Raw genomic sequence first — 24,587 nt, 5'->3', positions numbered from 1 at the left:
TTGTATCTCTTAGTCATATTTGGAAATTCTAAACATTCTGTTGACAGGTTGGCATAACTCCATATTCACCTTTGTCCCACAACTGGTCCATTCAATGGCACAAAATAGAAGAGAATTGAAAATGAGCGGACATTCTTAAAAGACAAGAAATATAGGTCAAAAGGTCAGAAATTCTACGACACTATCTCTAAGGGAGAGCCCCGCCACCTGGCGGAGAAAACTCATTTCGGCCGCTTGTACCTGTGTTCTTGTCCTTTCGGTCATAACCCAAAGCTCATGACCATAGGTGAGATCGACCGGTAAATTGAGAGCTTTGCCTTCCGGCTCAGCTCCTTCTTCACCACAACTGATCGATACAGCGTCCGCATTACTGAAGACGCCGCACCGATCCGCCTGTCGATCTCACGATCCACTCTTCCCTCACTCGTGAACAAGACTCCTAGGTACTTGAATTCCTCCACTTGGGGCAGGGTCTCCTCCCCAACCCGGAGATGGCACGCCACCCTTTTCCGGGCGAGAACCATGGACTCGGACTTGGAGGTAATGATTCTCATCCCAGTCGCTTCACACTCGGCTGCGAACCGATCCAGTGAGAGCTGAAGATCCAATGTCCAGCACCTCCCTCGTGACATGTTCAAAGTTCTTCCGGAGGTGGGAATTGAAACTCTCTCTGACAGGAGACTCTGCCAGACTCTGCCAGACGTTCCCAGCAGAACCTCACAATGCGTTTGGGCCTGCCAGGTCTGTCCGGCATCCTCCCCCACCATCGCAGCCAACTCACCACCAGGTGGTGATCGGTAGAAAGCTCCGCCCCTCTCTTCACCCGAGTGTCCAAAACATGAGGCCGCAAATCCGATGACACAACTACAAAGTCGATCATGGAACTGCGGCCTAGGGTGTCCTGGTGCCAAGTGCACATATGAACACCCTTATGTTTGAACATGGTGTTTGTTATGGACAATCTGTGACGAGCACAAAAGTCCAATAACAAAACACCACTCGGGTTCAGATCCGGGCGGCCATTCTTCCCAATCACGCCTCTCAAGGTTTCACTGTCACTGCCAACGTGAGCGCTGAAGTCCCCCAGTAGGACAAGGGAATCACCCGGGGGAGCACTTTCCAGTACTCCCTTGAGTGTATCCAAAAAGGGTGGGTACTCTGAACTGCTGTTTGGTGCATAAGCACAAACAACAGTCAGGACCCGTCCCCCCACCCGAAGGCGGAGGGAGGCTACCCTCTCGTCAACTGGGTTAAACTCCAACGTGCAGGCTTTGAGCCGGGGGGGAACAAGAATTGCTACCCCAGCTCGTTGCCTCTCACTGCGCGCAACGCCAGTGTGGAAGAGAGTCCAGCCCCTCTCGAGAGAACTGGTTCCAGAGCCCTGGCTGTGCGTCGAGGTGAGTCCGACTATATTCAGCCGGAACTTCTCTACTTCGCGCACTAGCTCAGGCTCCTTCCCTCCCAGCGAGGTGACGTTCCACGTCCCGAGAGCTAGCTTATGTAGCCGAGGATCAGACCGCCAAGTGCCCTGCCTTCGGCTTCCGCCCAGCTCACACTGCACCCGACCTCTATGGCCCCTCCAATGAGTGGTGAGCCCATTGGAGGGGGGGCCCACGTTGCCTCTTCGGGCCCCATGGGGACAGGCCCGGCCACCAGGCGCTCGCCATCGTGCCCCAACTCCGGGCCTGGCTCCAGAGGGGGGCCCCGGTGACCCGCGTCCAGGCGAGGGAAATCTGAGTCCTTGTTGATGCATTCCCATAGAAATCTTCGAGCTGCTCTCTTTTCTGATCCCTCACCTAGGACCTGTTTGTCTTGGGAGACCATACCAGGGGGCATGAAATCCCCCTGGCAACATAGCTCCTAGGATCATTGGGACACGCAAACTCCTCTACCACGGTAAGGTGGCAGCTCAGAGAGGAGTCAAATATAACAATAGTAAAATGTTCAGAAAGTGTATAAACTAACGTGGGCTGCATGCCTGGTCAGAGTGTTCAAACACCACAACCATCATTAAGGGTAGTGACTGCATCTTTGGACATGTTTAAAATGGAAATTGATAACTGAGCATTGTATTGAGACTTACTACACCCAATAATTGAAATAAATGTTTACACCAATTAAGCCCACAGCAGGCACAGTAGTGTGCTGCAGCACAGTGGTTAGGAATCAGTGGATTAGAGCAAGAACCCAATCCAAAATCAGAGCAAGAAACCTGTTGTTTGATATTGTTATTTCTTAATGGTACTGAAACTATAAACCAAAAAGCTGCCGTCAGCAAAAACAAAACGCTGACAGCGAAGACGAGCAATAACGTGACTCAGCGCTGCTAAACAACACCAAGTGTCAAAACAAAAAAAAACAGCAGGAAGTAATGGTTTTTTTTGTCCATCTGATTACCATATAGATTTATTTTTGTCTTTGACTAAAGCCCGGCTGAGTCAGGATCAGCGTCTTTTTATGGGAATTCTCCTCAAGTTTGGGAGGAGAAGCAATTAAAGAGACTTTAATATTCATGCTCACGCGCCTTCATGTTGGCCCTCAGGTCCCCTTTTTTACTTCATTAGGTACACCTCATGCACACTCCAATGACATCCAACACACACACACTGCCTTTCCAAAGATAATTATAAACAATATTTATTCAACAATAAGTTTATTATCAGTATATGATCCACAATAGTGTATTGTTATCTGGCTTTGATGCTGGACTTTGTGCTTTGATGAGCTGTGTTTGTGTGTCTGTAGCTTTAAGGCTAATTTGCTGTGTCTTAATGTTTTTACATATACCATATTTTCTGGACCATAGGGTGCGCCGGATTATAAGGCACACTGCCGATGAGCGGATCTATTCAGGTCTTTTTTTTATACAAAAGGCGCACCGGATTATAAGGCGCATTAAAGGGGTCATATTATCATTTTTTTCTAAATTGAAAAGACTTCCTTGTGGTCTACATACCATGTGATGGTAGTTTTTTGGTGAAAGTGTTGCATAGATTATGTTTTACAGGCCATTTTCAAGTAGCTTTCTGAGTGTCTCTTCAGAATGCGCCGTTTTGTGGGCGGTCTTACAGACGTGGCTCACCTTCGGCAGCGTCTTCTCCCCTTCATCTTTGTTGTAGCGGTGTAGCGTGCAAGCACGGGAGTCGAAGAAGTGTCAAAAGATGGAGCTAACTGTTTTAATGACATTCATACTTTACTTAAATCAATAACGGAGCAGCATCTCCTCATCCGTGGCTCACTAGTGCAACAACAGCGCCAGAAATGTGTCCTGTGAAAAACTGTCCAACAGGAACTCTCTAATAACTACAGTTCCGTGGGTGAATTATGTAAACTCACTACACCGGTAGTTTTTAGCGCTTCCATAGCGAGACTACTGACAGATATAAGTTAGAACTTTACATTACTTTATATTAGAAATGGCAACAGCAAAGGATGAATGTCACATAACAAGAAGGTAGTGGTCGGTAATTATTCCGTACATTAGGCGAAATGTCGATTGTTGAGAAAATTAAAACATATTTTAAGTGCGCCTTATAGTCCGAAAAATATGGTACACTGTAACTCTGCACCTTCCATCCATCCATTTTCTACCGCTTGGCCCTTTTGGGGTTGCTGGGGGTATGGAGCCTATTTCATCTGCACTCAGGCGGAAGGCAGTATACACTCGGGACAAGTCGCCACCTCATCACAGGGCCAACACAGACAGACAGACAACATTCACACTCACATTCACACACTAGGGACCATTTAATTTTGCCAATCAACCTATCCCCAGGTGCATGTCTGCACCTGTCCAACACAATATATTCCATATTTTACATAAACAATACAACTATGATCGTCTTCTCCTCAAGATTGTTATAGTAATCTGATTATCTTTGCCCATAGCTGCGGTGTGTGTGTTTTTTATTTTCTTGAAGCAAATAATAAACAAATATGTAGTACTGTATACTGATTAGGGGAGCTGGGAAAATGGATTGGATGAATTGATGAATCGATTTCCAAGAGTAAATTTGTAAAAAATACGTTTTTTTTTTTTACACGTATGCAGCCAAAAATAGCTAAATAATACATAGCAAAAATTACTTTGAATGGAGAATCGAATTGTCAGCCGAAGAACCTGAAAAATCTGGATAAGATTTCTCAACCCTAATAATAATCTACCCTTCCATTTTGAAATGTATCAAAAAATGAGATAATCTTATTGATCTCATTTTGTGAATCATTACTTATACACAACTCTTTATTTATGAGAACTTTAATTATGTATTTATTTATTTGTTTATGTTATGGAGTAAGCACAAGAAGTGCAGAAGTCAAAAACCTAATAACGGTTTTTACAGGTGTTTAAAAAGCTAGTTTTAAACGAATCCATGAGATAATTAGTCATTTAGTGCATGCTAAGGACCTGATTTATTAAGATCCAAATACCAGGCGCTAAACAGTGTGTGCAAAAATTAAAATAGCGTGTCGTGGAGGTGTTGCGTGTGATCTACTAAGACTGCGTGTGCAATTGAAAAGTGTTGCAAACCGTTTTATTTAATTGAGGATTTGGTGTGCATTCTGGGCTTTTACCAAGGAGACAATAATGTTCTGCGCATCCAGCAGCAGCATACATCTGTCACACCTTTTCTGAATCGCAATCTACACAACAGAAACAAATGCACACCGACACTGTGCGTGAGGCTGTGGATCGCATTATCATCGCATTCGTGCGTCTGGAATGACTCAAGCGGCAGACACCAAAACGCATCAATTTAATTTTTTTTAATTAGCCCCTTGAGTCATCCAGCAGCTATAAAATTATAAAATTATGTTGCTGAATAGACGATATGTCTTTTTTATTTATGACCTTCCAAAATGGTACATGACCTGTAAAGCGTGAGCACTGCAGCCGTGTGTGGAACTGTCAGTTTGCACGTCCTTCTGACACGTGCTAAATAAAAAGCCAAATAGTGCTCGCAAACTGGTGATGAGTTTTGATAAATTACATTGCTTGTACTAGATGGTTGGGTTGTGGGAAAAAATCGATTCGAATTTGAATCGCGATTCTCACGTTGTGCGATTCAGAATCGATTCTCATTTTTAAAAAATCTATTTTTTTTATTTTATTTTATTTTTATTTTTAATTTTTTTAATTTTATTTTTATTTTTTTAATTAATCAATCCAACAAAACAATACACAGCAATAGCATAACAATGCAATCCAATTCCAAAACCAAACCCGACCCAGCAACACTCAGAACTGCAATAAACAGAGCAATTGAGAGGAGACACAAACACGACACAGAACAAACCAAAAGTAGTGAAACAAAAATGAATATTATCAACAACAGTATCAATATTAGTTACGATTTCAACATAGCAGTGATTAAAAATACCTCATTGACATTATCATTAGATATTTATAAAAAAAAAAAAAAAAGAACAATGGTGTCACAGTGGCTTACACTTGCATCGCATCTCATAAGCTTGACAACACACTGTGTCCAATATTTTCACAAAGATAAAATAAGTCATATATTTGGTTCATTTAATAGTTAAAACAAATTTACATTATTGCAATCAGTTGATAAAACATTGTCCTTTACAATTATAAAAGTTTTTTACAAAAATCTACTACTCTGCTTGCATGTCAGCAGACTGGGGTAGATCCTGCTGAAATCCTATGTATAGAATGAATAGAGAATCCTTTTGAATCGGGAAAATATCGTTTTTGAATCGAATCGTGACCCAAGGATCGATATTGAATCAAATCATCGTGGGACACCCAAAGATTCGCAGCCCTACTAGATGGTTATATTGGTATTTTCTACTAGTGTGGGCATTTCGATGATTAGCATATATTTTGCATATTAATTAAGACAGAGACGCAAAATGTATTGCACCCCTTATTCTGCACAATTAACAGACACAATACAATTTGCACACGTTGAGTAGATCAGCTTTGCGTGTGCTATCAGGTTTCCACATGTTTTAGTACACGCAAACTTTTTGTAAATCAGGCTCCAAGTGTGTATGGGTGCAGCGACGTTGGGCAAGGATGGGGCGCCCTCAGGGGTCTTGTGCATTGGGGCCCAGACACAGGGGTCTGAAGCTAACTGTGTTTTAAGATGTGTAGCAAAGCTTGTTTTTTATAAAAAAAATGGTGAGCGTATACATGAAGCGGGCTCCTCGAGCGAGGGGCATGTCAGAGGTGGCATCATGTCGATAAGGAAAGTTTTTCCTTCATGCTGCAACTTCAAACGCAAATGTATTGGGAGAGAGAGATGACGGGTCTTTTTCTCACGTTTGGTGCTCATAAACAGCCATTAGGTGACACATATTACTGCCAGAACATTGTTAAAAAGTCACGGTTGTATGTAATGTAATGAGATGACGGTGTACCTAAAGAAGTGTCCAGCGAATGCTTAGTTTTTATAGTTTTGAGGCAACGCCGCAAAAAGTGAGCCAACACGGCGACTCATAGCATAACTTCATTTTAATTCTCTCCTTTGCTTCATACAGACAAGAAATCTACAACAGTACACAAGAGGACGGTCCAGTTCGTCATTGTATCGTCCGCAACACAGTATTAACCTTTGACTTGGGGTCACACACGGACCTCTTGGGTGAAGCTGAGGAGGAAAGGTTCATGCACGTCTTGTTGCAAAGTGCGTCCATGTCAGTCTCTGTCCAGCTAAGTGTGCAGTGTGAGCGCGCCTCACATCGCCCAAGGGTGGCGGGGACACACAATCACCACATTCACAGCCTTTCGATGTCCCTGTACTTCTTCCTCAGGATGGACACCTGGTCCCGGAACAGCACCGGGTCCAGTCTCATCTGCGAGTGCAGCAGAGGCATGTAGCCCAGCCAGCGACTGAAGGCGTTCATGCACGTCTGCCGTTGGGCAAAGTGGTCGGGGTCGGCCCAGCGGGACGCCTTGGAGCCCTTTGTTGGGACACAAACACACACAAAGAACGTCACATGCTGCGTAAGTCCAAACAATCCATGCCTGACAATGACAATGTGCATGTTCCACTAGCGTCCTGTAGGTGGTGGTATGACACACAGAGGGGCAGAGCCGCGCTGCAGAGGGGTGGGGGTGGGGGGGTTGTTTTAGCACAGATGGACCTGGGGGTCCCAACACTGTGACACAGGAAGTGACCTATGCATAGCTTTTTGGCGTCATCTTCTTCATATGCACCAACTATGAGCAAGTTTTGACCTTGTGGAGTTATGACCTTTTACATTTTTGTGGCGACTGCCAGCTACAACATGGGTGTAAATGCTTCACAATTTGTCACCGTCCATCTGTGTTGTAGCAGTGATTTTGATTTCACCTCATTTGGTCGAAGTTCCTATAGAAGGAGTTTGTCAAATAACCATGTCTGACTTTGGCCTAAAAGGGCTGGTCCAAACATACATGGGTTATTATCTCTACAAAAATTGGTGATATATATACAGTATATAGCTATTGCATTAATTATCATATTTAATCACTCGTATATATATATATACATATTGCATTATTTATGATAATTAATTACTCATATTTTTAAATTAATAGTAAATGGGTTATACTTGTATAGGGCTTTTCTACAAGCGCTTTGACACTATTTCCACATTCACCCATTCACACACACACACACATTCATACACTTATTTTTTACAGTGAAATTTTTTTTTTGTAGTTTCAAATCGTTCTTTTTACGGTTGAAATCTATTTTCTTCACAGTTCATGGCACTTGCCCTATGTTATATTCAGGCTAAAAGTCTGAATCTGAAAAAAAAAGATTGAAATGGCTTTAAGTAAAAAACTTAATGTTCTGTCCTTAAAGAAGATTGAACATATAAAAAAAGCTTTATGTGTGTCAGGAAAGCCAATCACAGCCAAATGTTCTTCATCGACATACATTTTATATATATATATATATATATATATATATATATATATATATATATATATATATATAGGGCCATGCGTTTCTCACCTAGGCCTTCGGTGATGTCCTCTTATTCCGACTTCACCTCTCAAAATACCGTAATTTATGTCACCACATGGACACGGCTGGAGATATTATACATAAACATACTTGCACACTACCTTGCATTGATTCCCCTCAACAGTGTACAAAAGGGTCTATTTTTTTGACGCATTCAACATTCAATTAACCCGTATCAGCAATTAAAACATATCTTACGTGGTACTGTCAAAATTAAAAGAAATGTATGAAACAAATGAAACATGAAAAATTAAAGAAATAAAAAATTTGAACTCAGAATGTGTAGCACCCATCCGACTTCGTATAAGTACCGTCGGAGTCGTTTGATTCGTGTGAAAGTGGCGGGCAAACATTTCACCGCTGGTGTTGTGCCAAAATGTTATTGCCTGCCAAAAATGTATTTCCTTCGCGGGAGCGCGCACCGCTCGCTAAACCTGCATTGCTTGGCTTTGTCTGTCCACAGCAGATTGCTAGGTGTAGGACAAACATTTTATCTTCGTGGTTATTGTACCGGTGATTTTTATGTGGGTTTCTACAGCTCGTATGGTTCAGGTGCCACTCCCCGTTTTCGCAACTTGTAAATCGAATCACAGCGTTAGGCCAGCTAGAAGGCCTTACTGACAACAACTCGTAATTGTCTATCAACTCTATGTGTCCGTTCACTTACAGTGAGTGCGCGGACGCCCGCATTGTGGATTCTGAAGGCCCCGGGCAGATTTGGTACAGCATGGCAACATAAGCTAGCTGAACTCTGATTGGATACAAACTATAAACTAAAAACAACAGTACAGGAACAAGCATATTATGACATGAAGAGAATATGAATACTTTTAGATATTTAGGGAAAGTAAATAAAAACATACTTTTATCTTATGTTAGGCCAGCAGAAAAGGCCTTGCTGGCCCTGACGGCACACCACTGAAATATTGTGGTATGATTTTTTTCCCATTTCGCCCAGCTCTACTTGATTATTATTTTGTGATGATGAACAATGATATTTTAGATGTTTACAGCACTGTGATTGATGACTCCGTTTTATTTATTGTGTATTATCTGAAGCAGAGGAAAAGCAGCAAGTTTAACATTCAATATTTATTGCTCGGAAAAGTGTTCATACTGTTTTTTTAATGCATTATTGTGAGCCCTTCTTATGGACATGATGTTTTATTTTAGTAGGTAAAACAGACTGCATCTGTGCAAGTCTGTTTAAAGCAATACATTACTTCACAAGGCCCCTTTTCTTGAAATACAGCATAGCAATCTTTCGATCTGTAATGATTTTAAATGAAAATACCTCAAGTTGAGGGATTTCTCTGAATTTTTAATCGAGACAAATAGATTATTAGATTAACTAATCACAGCTCATAATAAATCAATATCTAATTGTTTAATTGCTTGAGAGCACTAATATGGATATTTTATTTTATTATATTTTAATGATTGGATGGAAAGGAGTGATGACTGAAGGAAGGAAGGAGGGAAGGAAGGAAGGAAGGAAGGAAGGAAGGAAGGAAGGAAGGAAGGAAGAGGAAAGGAAGGGTCGAAGGGAAAATGAATGAATGAATAATTGATGGCAATAATGAATACATTAATGAAAGAAAGATGAGAGAGGAAGAACAGACGTGAAAGAAAAAATGAACAGACAGAAAAATGACGGAGGAGGTTTGCTGCTTACTCAATTAAGACATTAATCACTGAGGGCTTTCTGCTGAGTCATCATCCTGGCCGTGGTCAACACATCAATCACCATGTGACCACACACACACACACACACACACACACACACACACACACACACACACACACACACACACACACACACACACACACACACACACACACACACACACACACACACACACACACACACACACACAGTGAGTAAAATATTTATAAAATTTAAATTTAATTTAAATTAAATTGATATTAATCCAAATTAAGATAAATGGGACATTCCATTGAATCAGTGGCGTTTGCTTGTTGTAATGCTTTCAAATAAACCAACATGGATTTCGGTCCTATTTCTAACTCGTAATCTAAAAATACACATTTTGAACGACTCAACCCCAGAATGATATCATGATGTTTAGATCCTCTTCACATGTAGGTTTGTTGAAAAGCCAACATTTGCACTCAAGTATTAGTACTGTTACTTTTACTTGAGATATATTACTCTTAAGTAAAAAGAAGTCATCCAAATAATGACTTGTGCCAAAGTAAGTATTCAGTGAAAAGTACTGAGTAACTGGTGAGTAACTTCTCATTTATTCAGTAGCTATTTTTTAATGGTACCTGCACTGCAACTGTAGCTTTTGTTCTTGTGTGAGACAGAGAGACTCTACTAAAACATGTACCGCACTACAAAATACGGACATTTTCCATTCACTTATGACCTTATACCAGAGCTAATATTAGCATGTGCGCAGCAAAAACAAAAAACATCTACTACTTACTGCAACATGTTTTCTACAGTTGGAATTGGATTTGTAGGCTGAAATGTGAACATTTCTACGGACACAGATGACAGTGCATGATATAAATGTTGTATTTCATCGTTTGTAAGTAAACATTGAAGAGTTGTGCTGCCTCTTCTGACGTTATGTCACTTTTTACAGTGTACAGTCGACCCTTGCGACATCACGCTTCACCAAACTATTTTTTTTAAAAGCATATCCTTCAATTTTTGGTCCTAAATTAATAATTTTTAAGCATAAAAATGGCCAAATAAAAATATCAATACTACAGTGAGTAAGTAAGTAAGTACATGTTATTTATTTAGCACTTCTTACAGAGAGAGCTCACAAAGTGCTTCACATGGTTAATATAGAAATAGTACAATCAACTATCAACCTACAGCGTGATGAAACAACAGAGACTCTTGTTGTGGTGTTAGTTTATTGTGAACATGCATATGATATATCACATATTTTCAGTTTCTCATTACAGCATGTCCGAAAAGGAGTAGGAAGAAGCAGAATGTATTTAATCCTACCCTTTTTTGTTTCATAGCAATTTCTAACAAATGTGTTTGTACTTAATCTCTAACAAAACAGTCAATAAATACATACAATAATTTATTCAAACAGCTGTGGTCCCAGTATTGATCCCTGGGGTATGCCGTAAGATATATTGAGCGATGTAGACATGTGTTTGCCTAGCTTCAAGTATTGCTCCCTGTTGGTTGCTAATAAATTGCAAAATTAAAAGAACATTGCAAATAAAATAATAAATATGATGATAAACATAATTAATATATCAAATAAATATACGAAAAAACAAATTAAAATGTAATATTTCAGAAATATTACTGGAATGCGCGTTTAAACAAATGTGTTTTAACTGCCTTTTTAAAAATGCCCTCAGAAGGGGCAGCTCTCAGCCCATAAGGGACTGCCTTCCACTATTTATGGGCAACTGACTCAAAGTCTCGATCCCCTTTACTTTTTAATTTTGTACAAGGTACAAAAAGCAGAAGGCAGTCAGCTGACTGCAGTGACCTAACAGGACAGTGAAAAGACAACAGATCTACCAAGTACGCAGGCTCTTGACCCTGTAAGTACAGATAACATTTTCTGTTGTATTCTGAAATAAACAGGTAACCAGTGCAAGGGCGCTAAGACGGGAGTAATAGCACTGCATTTATTGGGCTGGGGGCGGCAAAGCTCAGTTGGTAGAGTGGCCGTGCCAGCAACTTGAGGGTTCCAGGTTCAATCCCCGCTTCCGCCATCGTAATTACTGCCGTTGTGTCTTTGGGCAAGATACTTTACCCACCTGCTCCCAGTGACACCCACACTGGTTTAAATGTAATTTAGATATTAGGTTTCACTATGTAAAAGCGCTTTGAGTCACTACAGAAAAGCGCTATATAAATATAATTCAATTCAATTCAATTACATCTTGACAAAAAACCAGCGTCGGCGTTATGAACTAATTTTAAGCAATCCATTGACGTTTTGATGAGACAGGTGAAGAGTGAATTACAACCACAAAGAAACAGGAGCATGAATAATAATTTCTAGTTCTGAATAAGATACTATGGATCTGAGTTTGGAAATGTTTCTGAGGTGAACAAAAACAGGAGCGGGTTATACTTTTGATGTGCATGGCGTGGCTAAAAGTGACCCCCAAATTTCTCAGACTGGGGCGCACATTTGCACCAAGGGACCCTAATGCCTGGTTCACACCAACGGCGCTTGCCAGGCTTTAAAGCGGCGAGCAAAGCGCCGTCATTTGTGTCAATTTTTCCACGAATATCCCGATCTCCGAAGTAATGTTATGCTTTGATACGCTCTGATACGAATTAGTTGCCGCTTTGGGGGGACGAATTACCGTTCCTCACGATTTGATGCCGCTTTGATCCCGCTTTGATACGCTTCAAATCACGCTTTGATACGTTTTATTACGCTTTATTGAACTTTCTTATGCTTTGATGCGATCCTGACGCTTTAAATCAGGCTCTGACACGATTATCAAGCTCTGTTGTGGATTGGAATTAATGTGCCATGAACATTATGAACATTAATTTGTAATAATGACTTTGAAATGTGATATTGTTATGTAATTATGTGCAATTTGGAAGATGCTGTGATTATTATTTTGGGAATTTGATGAATAAATTGCGTGCGCACACATAATATAATAAAAAAGAGAAATATGGTAAACAAATAAGTTAAAAAAAAAGTGAAAAACTCAGTATACTAAGTTTTCCCCACATTTTTTTAGATTTATCTATTTATTTGATTTCTCTTTTTGTTTTATTATATACAGGATAAAACACATAATGTAATAAAAAAGAGAAATATGATAAACAAATAAGTAAAAAAAAAAAAAGTGAAAAACTCAGTATACTAAGTTTTCCCCACATTTTTTTAGATTTCTCTATTTATTTGATTTCTCTTTTTGTTTTATTATATACAGGATAAAACACATAATGTAATAAAAAAGAGAAATATGATAAACAAATAAGTAAAAAAAAAAAAGTGAAGAACTCAGTATACTGTTTTCCACACATTTTTTATAATCATTTATTTTTTCAATTTCTCTTTTTTTCCTTTATATTATGTTTATTATTTATTATTTTTTATGTTTTATATTTATTTGTTTTTTAAATTTCTCTTTTTTTTCGTTATATATGTTTATTATTTATTATTTATTATGTTTTATATTCATAACCCATTTATTTTTTCAATTCCTCTTCTTTTTTCGTTATATTATGTTTATTATTTATTATTTATTATGTTTTATATTCATTTGTTTTTTCAATTTCTCTTTTTCTTCCGTTATATTATATTTATTATTTATTATTTATTATGTTTTATATTCATTTATTTTTTCAATTCCTCTTCTTTTTTCGTTATATTATGTTTATTATTTATTATTTATTATGTTTTATATTCATTTGTTTTTTCAATTCCTCTTTTTTTTCCGTTATATTATGTTTATTATTTATTATTTTTTATGTTTTATATTCATTTATTTTTTCAATTCCCCTTCTTTTTTCGTTATATTATGTTTATTATTTATTATTTATTATGTTTTATATTCATTAGTTTTTTCAATTTCTATTTTTTTCCTCATCATATTATGTTTATTAATTATTATTTATTATGTTTTATATTCATTTATTTTTTCAATTCCTCTTCTTTTTTCGTTATATTATGTTTATTATTTATGATTTATTATGTTTTACATTCATTTGTTTTTTCAATTTCTCTTTTTTCTCTCCGTTATATTATGTTTATTATTTACTATGTTTTATATTCATTTATTTTTTCAATTTCTCTTCTTTTTTCGTTATATTATGTCTATTATTTATTATCTATTATGTTTTATATTCATTTATTTTTTCAATTTCTCTTTTTTTCCCGTTATATTATGTTTATTATTTATTATTTATTATGTTTTATATTCATTTATTTTTTCAATTCCTCTTCTTTTTTCGTTATATTATGTTTATTATTTATTATGTTTTGTATTCATTTATTTTTTCAATTTTTCTTTTTTTTCCATTATGTTATGTTTATTATTTATTATTTATTATGTTTTATATTCATTTATTTTTTCAATTTCTCTTTTTTTTCCCGTTATATTATGTTTATCATTTATTATGTTTTATATCTTCATTTCTTTTATTTCTTTGTCATCTTAATAAATATCTATCTTTCATTTCTTATGCTAGTTGACAATAATAAAAGGCATTTCTTTTATTTTTTATATTCAATGTCACTAGTCAATATCACAGTCACTTCCTATTTGTAGTTGTAGACTGGGGTCCGCGCTTTGAACCAAGATCTGTTAAGCTTTCCTATGCTTTGAGTCAAGCTTTGCTGAGCTTTGTCAGGCGTTGTCAGGCTTTGATACGCTCTCGGCGCTTTATTCCATCCTTGACAGAGCGCCAAATTTTTTTAAACCGTTTAAACATTTTTGGCGAACTTGTCGCATGTTCCGCTTCATTACAAGCTTTCCCACGATCCATTACGACCCTCACGCTTTAATCAGGCTTTGTTACGCTTTAACGCCGCTTTACATGCCGCTTTACATGCCGCTTTAAAGCGCCGTCAAAGCGCCGTTGGTGTGAACCTAGCATAAACGCCTACCTACTTTTGAAGTTGCAGTGTCAGGGACTATAATTAACACCTTTGTTTTGGCAGCATTCAGCTGAAGAGCATTACCAGCCATTCAGTCTTTAACTTAAGTCAGACAATCATTTAGCGTATTCATTTAATGTGTCCTATCAGGGTTAAATGAGAAATATAACTGAAGGTCATCTGCGTACTTGTGGTATGAGATACCTTCAAAATTCCTAATGACATCCCTGGGTGGAAGTATGTATAGGCTAAAAGAGAAAGACCCTAAAACTGAATCCCGGGGCACGAGAGGGCGACAGACTCTGACTTTTGAGGGCCAACAGCCACAGAGAAAAACTTGCCCCATATGGTTTGAACCATTAATGGGTTGTACCTGAAAAGCTCACGCAGTCCCTCAGCCCAGTCTACAAGAATGAGATGATCAACAGTGTCAAAGGCTACGCTGAGACTAAGCAGAAGCAGTATCGTACATTTACCAGCATCACAGGACCAGTATCGTACATTTACCAGCATCACAGGACCAGTATCGTACATTTACCTGCATCACAGGACCAGTATTGTACATTTACCAGCATCATCGGCCATCATAATGTCATTGGAAAACCTTAGAAGAGCGGTGTCTGTGCAATGTCAGTGACGATACCTGGACTGAAATGTATCAAAGATATATTGTTTGTTTAAAGCAGAGAATAACTGGTTTAGTACAACTTTTTCTAAAATTTTGGACAAAAACGGGCAGCTTGGAGATGGGCCAACAATTGCTAAGAACAGAAGAGGCTGAGCAACCGCCTGCTTGAAATGGGACGGGACACAACCAGAAACCCATGAGCAACTAAGTGTGAAAGACAGGAATGGTCCAAATGCGCTAAAAACACTGTTGACCAAAGTTGTGGGCAGTATGTCTAAAGGACTACAGAAGATCTTCATTATACGCACAAAATCTGCTAAGTCTTATGAGGAAACATGAGACATTATCAAAAAATGGCTGTTGTTGAGATGGAGTAGGCAGGAAAAGATGGACGGTGGTATAATATTGGCAACTTTGTTTACAAAAACATCAAAAACTTACTGCAGTCCCTATCAGAGGACACAAAACGACCGTTGGATTTTTTCTATTGGATGTGACAATATTTGCAAAATAGGAGGTTCTGGCCACCTTAACCATGGAATAGAATTCAACTAACTGTTTTTTTTAGATGGAGACGTAGACAAGAAGTTTTGTGGACTTCCGCAAGCGTTTAGCTCTCCGCCATGAAAGCAACACTTATTGTTGTTTAACCAGGGAGTGGGATACACAGCTGGAATTTTACGAGGCTTAAAAAGAGCAATCTCATCAAGAATGGCAAAGCAGTGGGATTTGAAAACTAAAACGTGAGTATAAACGTCAACATCAATGTTGTCAGGCTGCACGAGGTTATTGAAAATACGGGAGAGTTTTATAAACTTACTTGTTGAACAATCAAAAATGCCAGACAAGTTAGAAATAATGCACTTATAATCAGTGAGGGGCAGATCCTCCAAAATGATACAATTAGGGATGTCCAATAATATGATTTAAAATGTAAAATCGGTTTCAAAACGATCGGTATCGGTTTCAAAAAGTAAAATGTATGACTTCTTAAAACGCCGCTGTGTACACGGACGTAGGAAGAAGTACAGAGCGCCAATAAACCTTGAAGGCATTGCCTTTGCCTGCCGGCCCAGTCACATAATATCTACGGCTTTTGATACACACACACACGTGAACGCAAGTCATACTTGGTCAACAGCCATACAGGTCACACTAAGGGTAGCCGTATAAACAACTTTAACACTGTTACTAATATGCGCCACACTGTGAACCCACACCAAACAAGAATGACAAACACATTTCGAGAGAACATCTGCACCGTAACACAACATAAACACAACAGAACAAATACCCAGAACCCCTTGCAGCACTAACTCTTCCGGGACGCTACAATATACACCCCCGCTACCCGCTACCCCCTACCCCCCACCTCAACTTCGCCCCCCCCCCCCCCCCCCCCATATTTCCATGAACACATTCTGTTTCCCCCTTTGCCAAGTCTCAATGAAAAACATTCAATCTAAATTCTTAGTGATGAAACAATTGTTGAGAATGGATGATGTGTTAGAAATTGAGCGTTTGTCAAACAGTGCTATCTTGAAAGATGAAAGAGTACTGTAGGACCAGTTTGCACACACTAGATGCTTTTGACAATGGCTGCAAGTACCGGAAGTTGTGAATAGTATAATTAGTATTGGCAACTAGATGAGACCAAACCAATCACAGCACACTTTTCAGTATCATGGCCACTGATTGGCCCAGCTTTAGGCAGCATTACTTTCTTGGATTAAAGGCTTGTAAAGGTGACTAAAGAGTGTTATTTCATGTCCATAGGGCTCTGACAATAAAACAAACAAAAAAGACAATTGTACACGTTTTTTTATGCTCTAGCTTTGGAAATATTTGGTTTACAATAATGATTCCTACTTGGCTAAAACTGATTTATTACGGTCACGTCCGGTACCAATAAAAAACGATAAATGAGGACGACTGTAGTTTGAGTCTGGTCATGTGACTGCCAGGCTCAGGTTAATTGGTGAAACAGAGTCATGTGACAGTGGAATAAGTCTCTCTAATGAGCCAAATAAATATGTCTTTGACAGCTGTAATGAATAGTTTATACATTAATATAATGCTAATGTAGCTACATTAATAAATTAATAATAAATGATAAATGGGTTATACTTGTATAGCGCTTTTCTACCTTCAAGGCACTCAAAGCGCTTTGACAGTATTTCCACATTCACCCATTCACACACACATTCACACACTGATGGCGGGAGCTGCCATGCAAGGCGCTAACCAGCAGCCATCAGGAGCAAGGGTGAAGTGTCTTTCCCAAGGACACAACGGACGTGACTAGGATGGCAGACGGTGGGAATTGAACCCCAGTAACCAGCAACCCTCCGATTGCTGGCACGGCCACTCTACCAACTTCGCCATGTAACTGAGTAAAAGTAGCACTTCTTCTTCACAAAAATACTCAGGCAAAAGTAAATTGTATGTCGCATTGGGGCGGTATAGCTCGGTTGGTAGAGCGGCCGTGCCAGCAACTTGAGGGTTGCAGGTTCGATCCCCGCTTCCGCCATCCTAGTCACTGCCGTTGTGTCCTTGGGCAAGACACTTTACCCACCTGCTCCCAGTGCCACCCACACTGGTTTGAATGTAACTTAGATATTGGGTTTCACTATGTAAAGCGCTTTGAGTCACTTGAGAAAAAGCGCTATATAAATGTAATTCACTTCACTTCACTTCACTTCACATTAAAACTACTGCGACAAGTACAAAATATCCCCAAATTTACTTCAGTTCAGGTCAATTTATTCTGGACATGCATATCAGATTACAATTGTGTACAAACTAAGGTTGAAGAAACTTAAGTAACAGAGTAAATATAGCACTTTACTACTCACCTCTGATCGTGTTTCAAACATGAACGTGTCATACCTTTCAAACAAGGTTATTTCTGTTGCATATGTTCAATCTGTTCTAAGGCTTTCTCAATACTTTTTCATTTTTTTTTTTTAAAGAAGAGCAATTTTTCATAATTGAGCCATTAGAATAAATTAGTAAGTGCGTCCTGGAAGATTAATGACGCTGTTGCTTTTCCAGACAGCTCTCATCATGGCAAGCAGCTCCCTCGTAAAACATCATGACAGGAAATGCTTGACATTATTTCCTTTTTTTATTGTTTTTCTTCATCCTGCCTGTCCCGCGGGCTGGCGATAATAATAACAATAACGGCCATCTTTAATGAAAGAGGTATTTCAGTTGAAGCTCCTCTCACCTGTGTCATCATGGTCTCCTTGTACTGCTTCTTCTGCGTCACCTTGATGGGCGCCTGCTTGGTCACCGCCGAAACCAGGAAGTTCATCAGGATGTCCTCGCAGTTGACCATGCGGTCCACCATAGTTAGCAGGCTGGTGGGGACGTAGTGGCTGAACAGGTAGTGGTAGTACCTACACAACACATGTTTTTTTATTACAAAATAATGGAAAGTAACTCTTCTAATCCTGAAAAAGTGTCCAAAACATGCACCCCTTGTTGCCTTTGCTATTATTTTTTTTCATAACACATGGTGGCGCAGTTATTAAACACCAGAGGTGGTTTGACTTGAAATTTCTCACTCAGCTCTACAAAAAAAAAAAAGGTAACACTTTAGTATGGGGAGCCTATTCACCATTAAGTAGTTGCTTATTAAAGTAACAAAGACTTAATTTAGAGTTATTTGGACACTAGGGGAACATATAAGTGTTAGGGTTAGGGTTACTAGTAAACAATAATTCTGAGGTTATTGAGGGAAGACTCTTAGTTAATGGCTTACTGGTTGTATAATAAGGCCATGCAGAATAATGTATTAATAAGTACTTAATAATGACAAATTAAGAGCCATTATGTTACTAAATTGCATGCTAATAAGCAACTAGTTAATGGTGAATATGTGTTCCCCATACTAAAGTGTTACCAACAAATAATAACTGTAGTGATTTTAGTCTAATCAACAAGAAATTTGGGACTGACGGCAATTTAAGCAATATTGTTTGAAAAACATGGCCATCATAAAGTGAAAACATATTTGACCTAACAACTAATGGTCATTGATGTCTAACGATAAGAAAACTGTAAGCATCATAGGGAGGCTAATTTGTGTCTTTATTGCCTAAGCTATTTTTGACACAAAATTTATGTAACCTAAATTTTTTGCCATTTGAATTTTGTGAACAAAATTTTTTACATCAAATTATGCGTGTTTAAAATTTCAGTTTGTTAAAATATAATGTTTTAAAATTTGGTTGATAAAAATTCACTGTATAAAAAATGAGTGCAGAAATATTTGTTGTTTAAAAACTCAAGACCCACTAAATTAAAACTAAAACAAGCAGTGGTGTCTCAGAAGCAGCCAATGAGGTGTCAAGTTTGCAGTCACATGACACAGGTCTTGCGAAGATTAAGTGGCATTTTATGCAGCTACGTAATAGAGCTTGAAAGTGTGACAGGAGAACGCATTGCATTGTGGGTCTTCCTGGACTGTGAATCGTTTATTTACAGGGCTAAATGCAAGAGTCTGCTTAAGTTGTGTTTTTATTCTTTAACAAGTTTAAAACATGGCGTGAACGTGCAACATTGTTAACTGCCACAATAATGGTCATAATTGCATCAGGGAAAAAAAGGATTTGTTGAGATTTTTCTCATTTCCAGCGTAAAGCAAAGCCAAAGGAAGTCAGTTTATGAAGCTAATAAAGAGACGGTTAATAGCCTGAATAGCAGCTGTGAGACGATCAAACATGACTTTTAACGCCATCACCTGGTACATGTTGGTGTGTTCACGGCATTCTCACACTGGCAATTTTGAATCATAGCATGTTGTATTCTGTTTCACACACAACAATTAGTAGGCTGTGAGTTAAGCCAGCTGCAGGCGACAAACAATGTTCAGTATTTTTGAAAAAAAAAACCACGTTGTTAATTTTGGTCTTGGTAAGCACACAAATGAATGAGTATTATTTTCGGAGCACCCTTATTCTATCTTGAACACATAAGAAATGGAAGCCGTTGATTATGCACAATTTGAATAGAGTAACATACTTTGCATTCTGAAATTCTTCAAGGATACAACAAATTACTTAGTTGACGAGATATATACAAGTTTGGCTTCGACCATTGGACAGCTTTTTCAAATCTCTTGTCCATTGGACGTGCTCCTATGGATCAATTCTACTAATTTACCTTACTTTTTCAAGGTTGCAGCCTTTGGAATAGGGTGCAATTTGTCTCGGTACGGTCCCTTTATTTATTTTATTTTGTACGATCCATTTTAAATGCAGTGTGTTGCTCTCGCTCACATCACCGCAAGTACAGTACGGCCATGTAAACAAAACCTACGTCCAGCAAAAATGGCTACACGGCACCCACAATGCAATGCGAAATCACATACTCTTTCGAGCCCTATAGACCATGCAATCTGCTGTATGTGCTTGGATCACTTTTTAGGAGCACTTTAAACATGAAGAGGTTGCTGTGCATTAGGGAAAACAAATCCTAAAATACCGTAAAAAAGGATCAAGCTGATTACACGATAATACAAAAACTCACAATAATTACTGATAGAATGCTAAAAACGTTACGACATAATACCTAAAAAAACTAAATGTAATTTTACAGCTTATTTTTTACTAAATACGACACCCAGTACATGAAAATAAAGAATGTGGGATTCATTATATTAACTATAAAAAGATAAAACACTGAATATTGAGAACAAATGAATGTCATTCCTCTTTACTTCTCTGACCATCCCCTCAATCAACATATTTTATGATCAAGCAAAACATCAAAAATGCAACAAACACAGTGAAACATGAATGCAAAGAGAAGAACACACCCACATATTGGATGTTATACCACTTTTCTGTGGAATTCTGTTGTAGAAATCTGCTTCCGTGTCTGACACTCGCATTTCTGGCGAACTGCTTAGCAAAACCTGTGTCACGTGACTGCAATCTTGACACCTCATTGGCTGCTTCTGGGACACCGTCGAATGTTTCCGTCTTAATTTATCGGAAGTGTGTCTTGAGTTTTGAAGCAATGAATATTTCAGCACAACATTTTTTTTGCATTGAACTTTTACACATTGCATTTTTTAAACTAAATTATAAGACATTATTTTAACAAACTGAATTTTCAAAAACATGCATTATTCTTGTAAATTTTTATTCAATGTCATTTTTAGCATAATTTGATGTAAAAAAAAAAATCTGTTCGCAAAATATTCAGTGTCAAAAAAGCTACCTCCATACATCATGTGTTGTCATCATGTTGTTTTTTTTTTGGTTTATTTGTTTGCAACGACACATCACTTGACCCAAGTTGTTACCTGTGGTAGAAAGCGGCCCCCGTCAGCACCATTGAGTAGTCGTTGGTCCATTTGGAGGTGTAGCCCCAGCAGGACTTGGAGCTGTCCCAGTAGTGGCTCCTGGCAGGGTAGCCCACGATGCGCTCCGGAAAACTCTGCCACACGATAAAGGCAAAATCCACCTGCAGGAAATTACTGCATTTAGAGGTGAAATCATCATGAAGCCTACTTTTAGGCTAATTAGTAGACTCTGGAAGTACAGTGGTAAAACACATTTTTGCTGGACTTTTCGTTTACTGTCTCGGATATTGTACAGCCAAACATTCCACGTAACAAATAAGGATGAGTACCCAATCTCTGTATTATTGTGTGTGTGTGTTCATGTGTTAATAAATGTTAATTAGTACAATGATAAGATACATGTTTTTATTTAATATTTAGCTGTATATATAACTGTGCAGTATAAGATTAGGTTGATACATACAGTATATCCTAGTGTGTGAATGTGTGTGTGAATGTTGTCTGTCTATCTGTCTTGTCCAGAGTGTACACCGCCTTCTGCCCGAATGCAGCTGGGATAGGCTCCAGCACCCCCTGCGACACAGAGAGGGACAAGCAGTAGAACATTGATGGATGAATGTATATTTTCAACAATTATTGATTTATTTATAACATTTAGTTTTTAATAACAGTTAGTCAGCAAGTCGTCTTTTGCCATAATTTCAATGTGCCAGTCTTGTCTTTTGTGGAAATCCTAGAAAGTGTTTATACTGTAAATATTGTACTTATAATAAGCCAGCTGTTTGATAGTAATGTGCAGCTTAGTTGTAGCTTTCATTAACAAATTTGAAGTTTTCGAAATCGCCATTTAAAATCATTATTGCTAATTGGTAGCATCTATACGGCATATCTAATAAGCATCTGGCTGATGAATTTTTAAAAGTGGAGCCTTACTTTTGAGTGCTTACTTTGTTGGCAGGAAAAATTGCAACATTAACTGGAAGCATTCCGAAGAATACACCTGTTTGCCCTCCAAGTGCTTGAGCCGGCGCCTCGTCTGCAACCGAACGTGACATCATGTGCAACAAAGGTATCGATATATGATTTTACCCGAGTAACAACATAACTTGGTTGATACTTATAAAAGTACCACATTTGGTTTCCATCTCCATTAGTAAACTAGTATTAGTCCGCATAATCGAGTGCCCAAACACAGATTATTGAGTATGACTTCAAAATAATCAATCAGAGAAAGAAAGTTTGGAGTGTCAGCACTTTTATAAATAAGGTGATAAATACTATTGGATTTAATAAATAACTTGTTGCACAGTACTAAAGTGGTGTCCCCTCCTCTTCCATCTCTATTCATCACTGTCTTTGCCAACATGAATCTTAGATACAAGGTAACAGTGATACATTTCATATACTACTTCTATGTATTTCCTATTGTTTCCTGCATGTACAACTATAGTTATTCCATAGAAAAATATAGCTGTACCTGTGACTACAGTTTCCAAGCTAAATTGTGATGGTTTGCCAAGGTTGCAAAAACGGCGGTTCTTGCGGAGCTCAGCATTTTTATAAGATGGTACTTTACTCTTACGCTCGACAACCATTGCCTTAAGAAATAATGTTAATAGGTATCATCATTTCTATGTTCAAACTGTGATCACTGTGAGGCCTTTATTAAATGTAAAGGCAATGTTTTAAGTCCCAATCTTAAGGGTCGTACAAGTGTAAAAAGAAGTGAAGCAGTGATATAGTCATATGTAATATTACTTCTTTTAACACCCCTTGTTGAGACTAATGCTTCTTTTTCAGTGTCGTCCCCGAAAAAGCAAAAAGCAAAAGCAAAACACCCATGAAAGTTATTTCATTGATGTTCACTGCTCTGCATGCTGTCTTTTGAGTTACATGCTGAAATATGTATGGTAGGCCATTAGAAGCAGAATTGTTCCATACATTTGGACTGAATTTCCAACATGGTGCACCTGCTGTCCTCCACAAAGCTTCAACCACCTTAAAAAAGGAGCGTATCTCTCCTCCAACACACCTGAGTATACATCAGAGAAAGAGAGAAACAGCCCAGAAGCACAAAAAGATGAAATGGCGCTAAAAGTGTTCATTCTTCAGCCGTGAATGGGCTGAGCAGACAAGTAGAAAAGGTTGCAGCTGCCATCCTCGCTGGAGTGATTGAGACGGCGTGAGATAATCTCAAAAATAATTCAGAACGTCATAAAGCTTTAATCCTGTTGCCACCGGGGATTAAAGCGGGCCTAATAATGCGAAATGACATGTGGGACTTTACAGCGGCGTGAGCAAGATAGGACACTGCACTCCTGATGTGTCTGTCTTCATTAGCTGCAGATGAATAGTGTGTGTGTGTGTGTGTGTGTGTGTGTGTGTGTGTGTGTGTGTGTGTGTGTGTGTGAGTGAGTGAGAGAGAAAGAGATAGAAGGAGTGAGAGAGAGAGAGAGAGAGAGAGAGAGAGAGAGAGAGAGAGAGAGAGAGAGAGAGAGAGAGAGAGAGAGAGAGCGACAGTAGATACTCAGATTCTTATAAGGCTAAACTGGTTCTAAGAATCAGTGGTTCGATGCAGCATTACATCAGCTATAAATCGCTGCCCACAAAGTTACGTGACCTTTAACAGACCATAATATGTGCCCCACCACACCCAAATAAACTAAGTTTCTTCCAAGTCCTATGATCACTGTAGGATTGGAGTAAAACATGGCTAAACATGGTACACACACCAACAAGCAGGACAACACAAGAAGCTAACCGCTAAAACTTCGATCCAGAAGATCCATCCAGATGTCGATAGTATCAATTCCTACTATAGAATCAGTAATCATACTAAAGTGATTAGATCAATATTTGTTATATATTTATTATCACATAATCTTTTTTGTTGGCTTTTGTTATTGTTTACAAAGTCACGGAGTAAGGCTCAATTGAAATTCTCCCTCCTCCCCGTCCCCCTCTTCTATTTGACCACTCCACCTTGGCTTTATCATCTAGTGCCATGGCGAAGTGTTGCAAATTCATACGGACGTTGCTCAAGTCTCACTATGCCATCAACCCTCGCCATT

The 24,587-nt window shown here is 38.5% G+C and overlaps 1 protein-coding gene and 1 long non-coding RNA gene across 4 annotated transcripts in view; one reads left to right on the top strand and one right to left on the bottom strand.

Annotated features, from left to right (window-relative positions):
• Positions 1-6,418: 6,418 nt before the first annotated feature.
• LOC133648626 (exostosin-1) overlaps positions 6,419-24,587 on the bottom strand; it is a 359,097-nt gene continuing 340,928 nt past the window's right edge. For 2 of the 3 annotated variants that reach the window (XM_062044901.1, XM_062044903.1), the window contains exons 11-13: positions 21,517-21,677; positions 18,430-18,601; positions 6,419-6,930 (exon numbers count right to left, since the gene is read on the bottom strand). In XM_062044901.1, coding sequence (XP_061900885.1) covers positions 6,745-6,930; positions 18,430-18,601; positions 21,517-21,677 — 519 coding nt within the window. In that variant the 3' untranslated portion in view covers positions 6,419-6,744. Of the gene's footprint in view, positions 6,931-18,429; positions 18,602-21,516; positions 22,090-24,587 lie in introns of those variants that run through there. The other variant, XM_062044904.1, reaches the window with a different exon arrangement.
• On the top strand, positions 6,422-22,642 carry LOC133648628 (uncharacterized). Its single transcript, XR_009825900.1, has 3 exons — positions 6,422-6,653; positions 6,781-6,973; positions 22,475-22,642. It is a non-coding gene; the product is annotated as an uncharacterized LOC133648628 (long non-coding RNA).

Source organism: Entelurus aequoreus, linkage group LG04 (assembly GCF_033978785.1).
Source record: "Entelurus aequoreus isolate RoL-2023_Sb linkage group LG04, RoL_Eaeq_v1.1, whole genome shotgun sequence".
NCBI lineage: Eukaryota > Metazoa > Chordata > Actinopteri > Syngnathiformes > Syngnathidae > Entelurus > Entelurus aequoreus.
The sequence above is the reverse complement of the archived record's forward strand: the minus strand, read 5'-3'. Positions and strand labels throughout refer to the sequence as shown.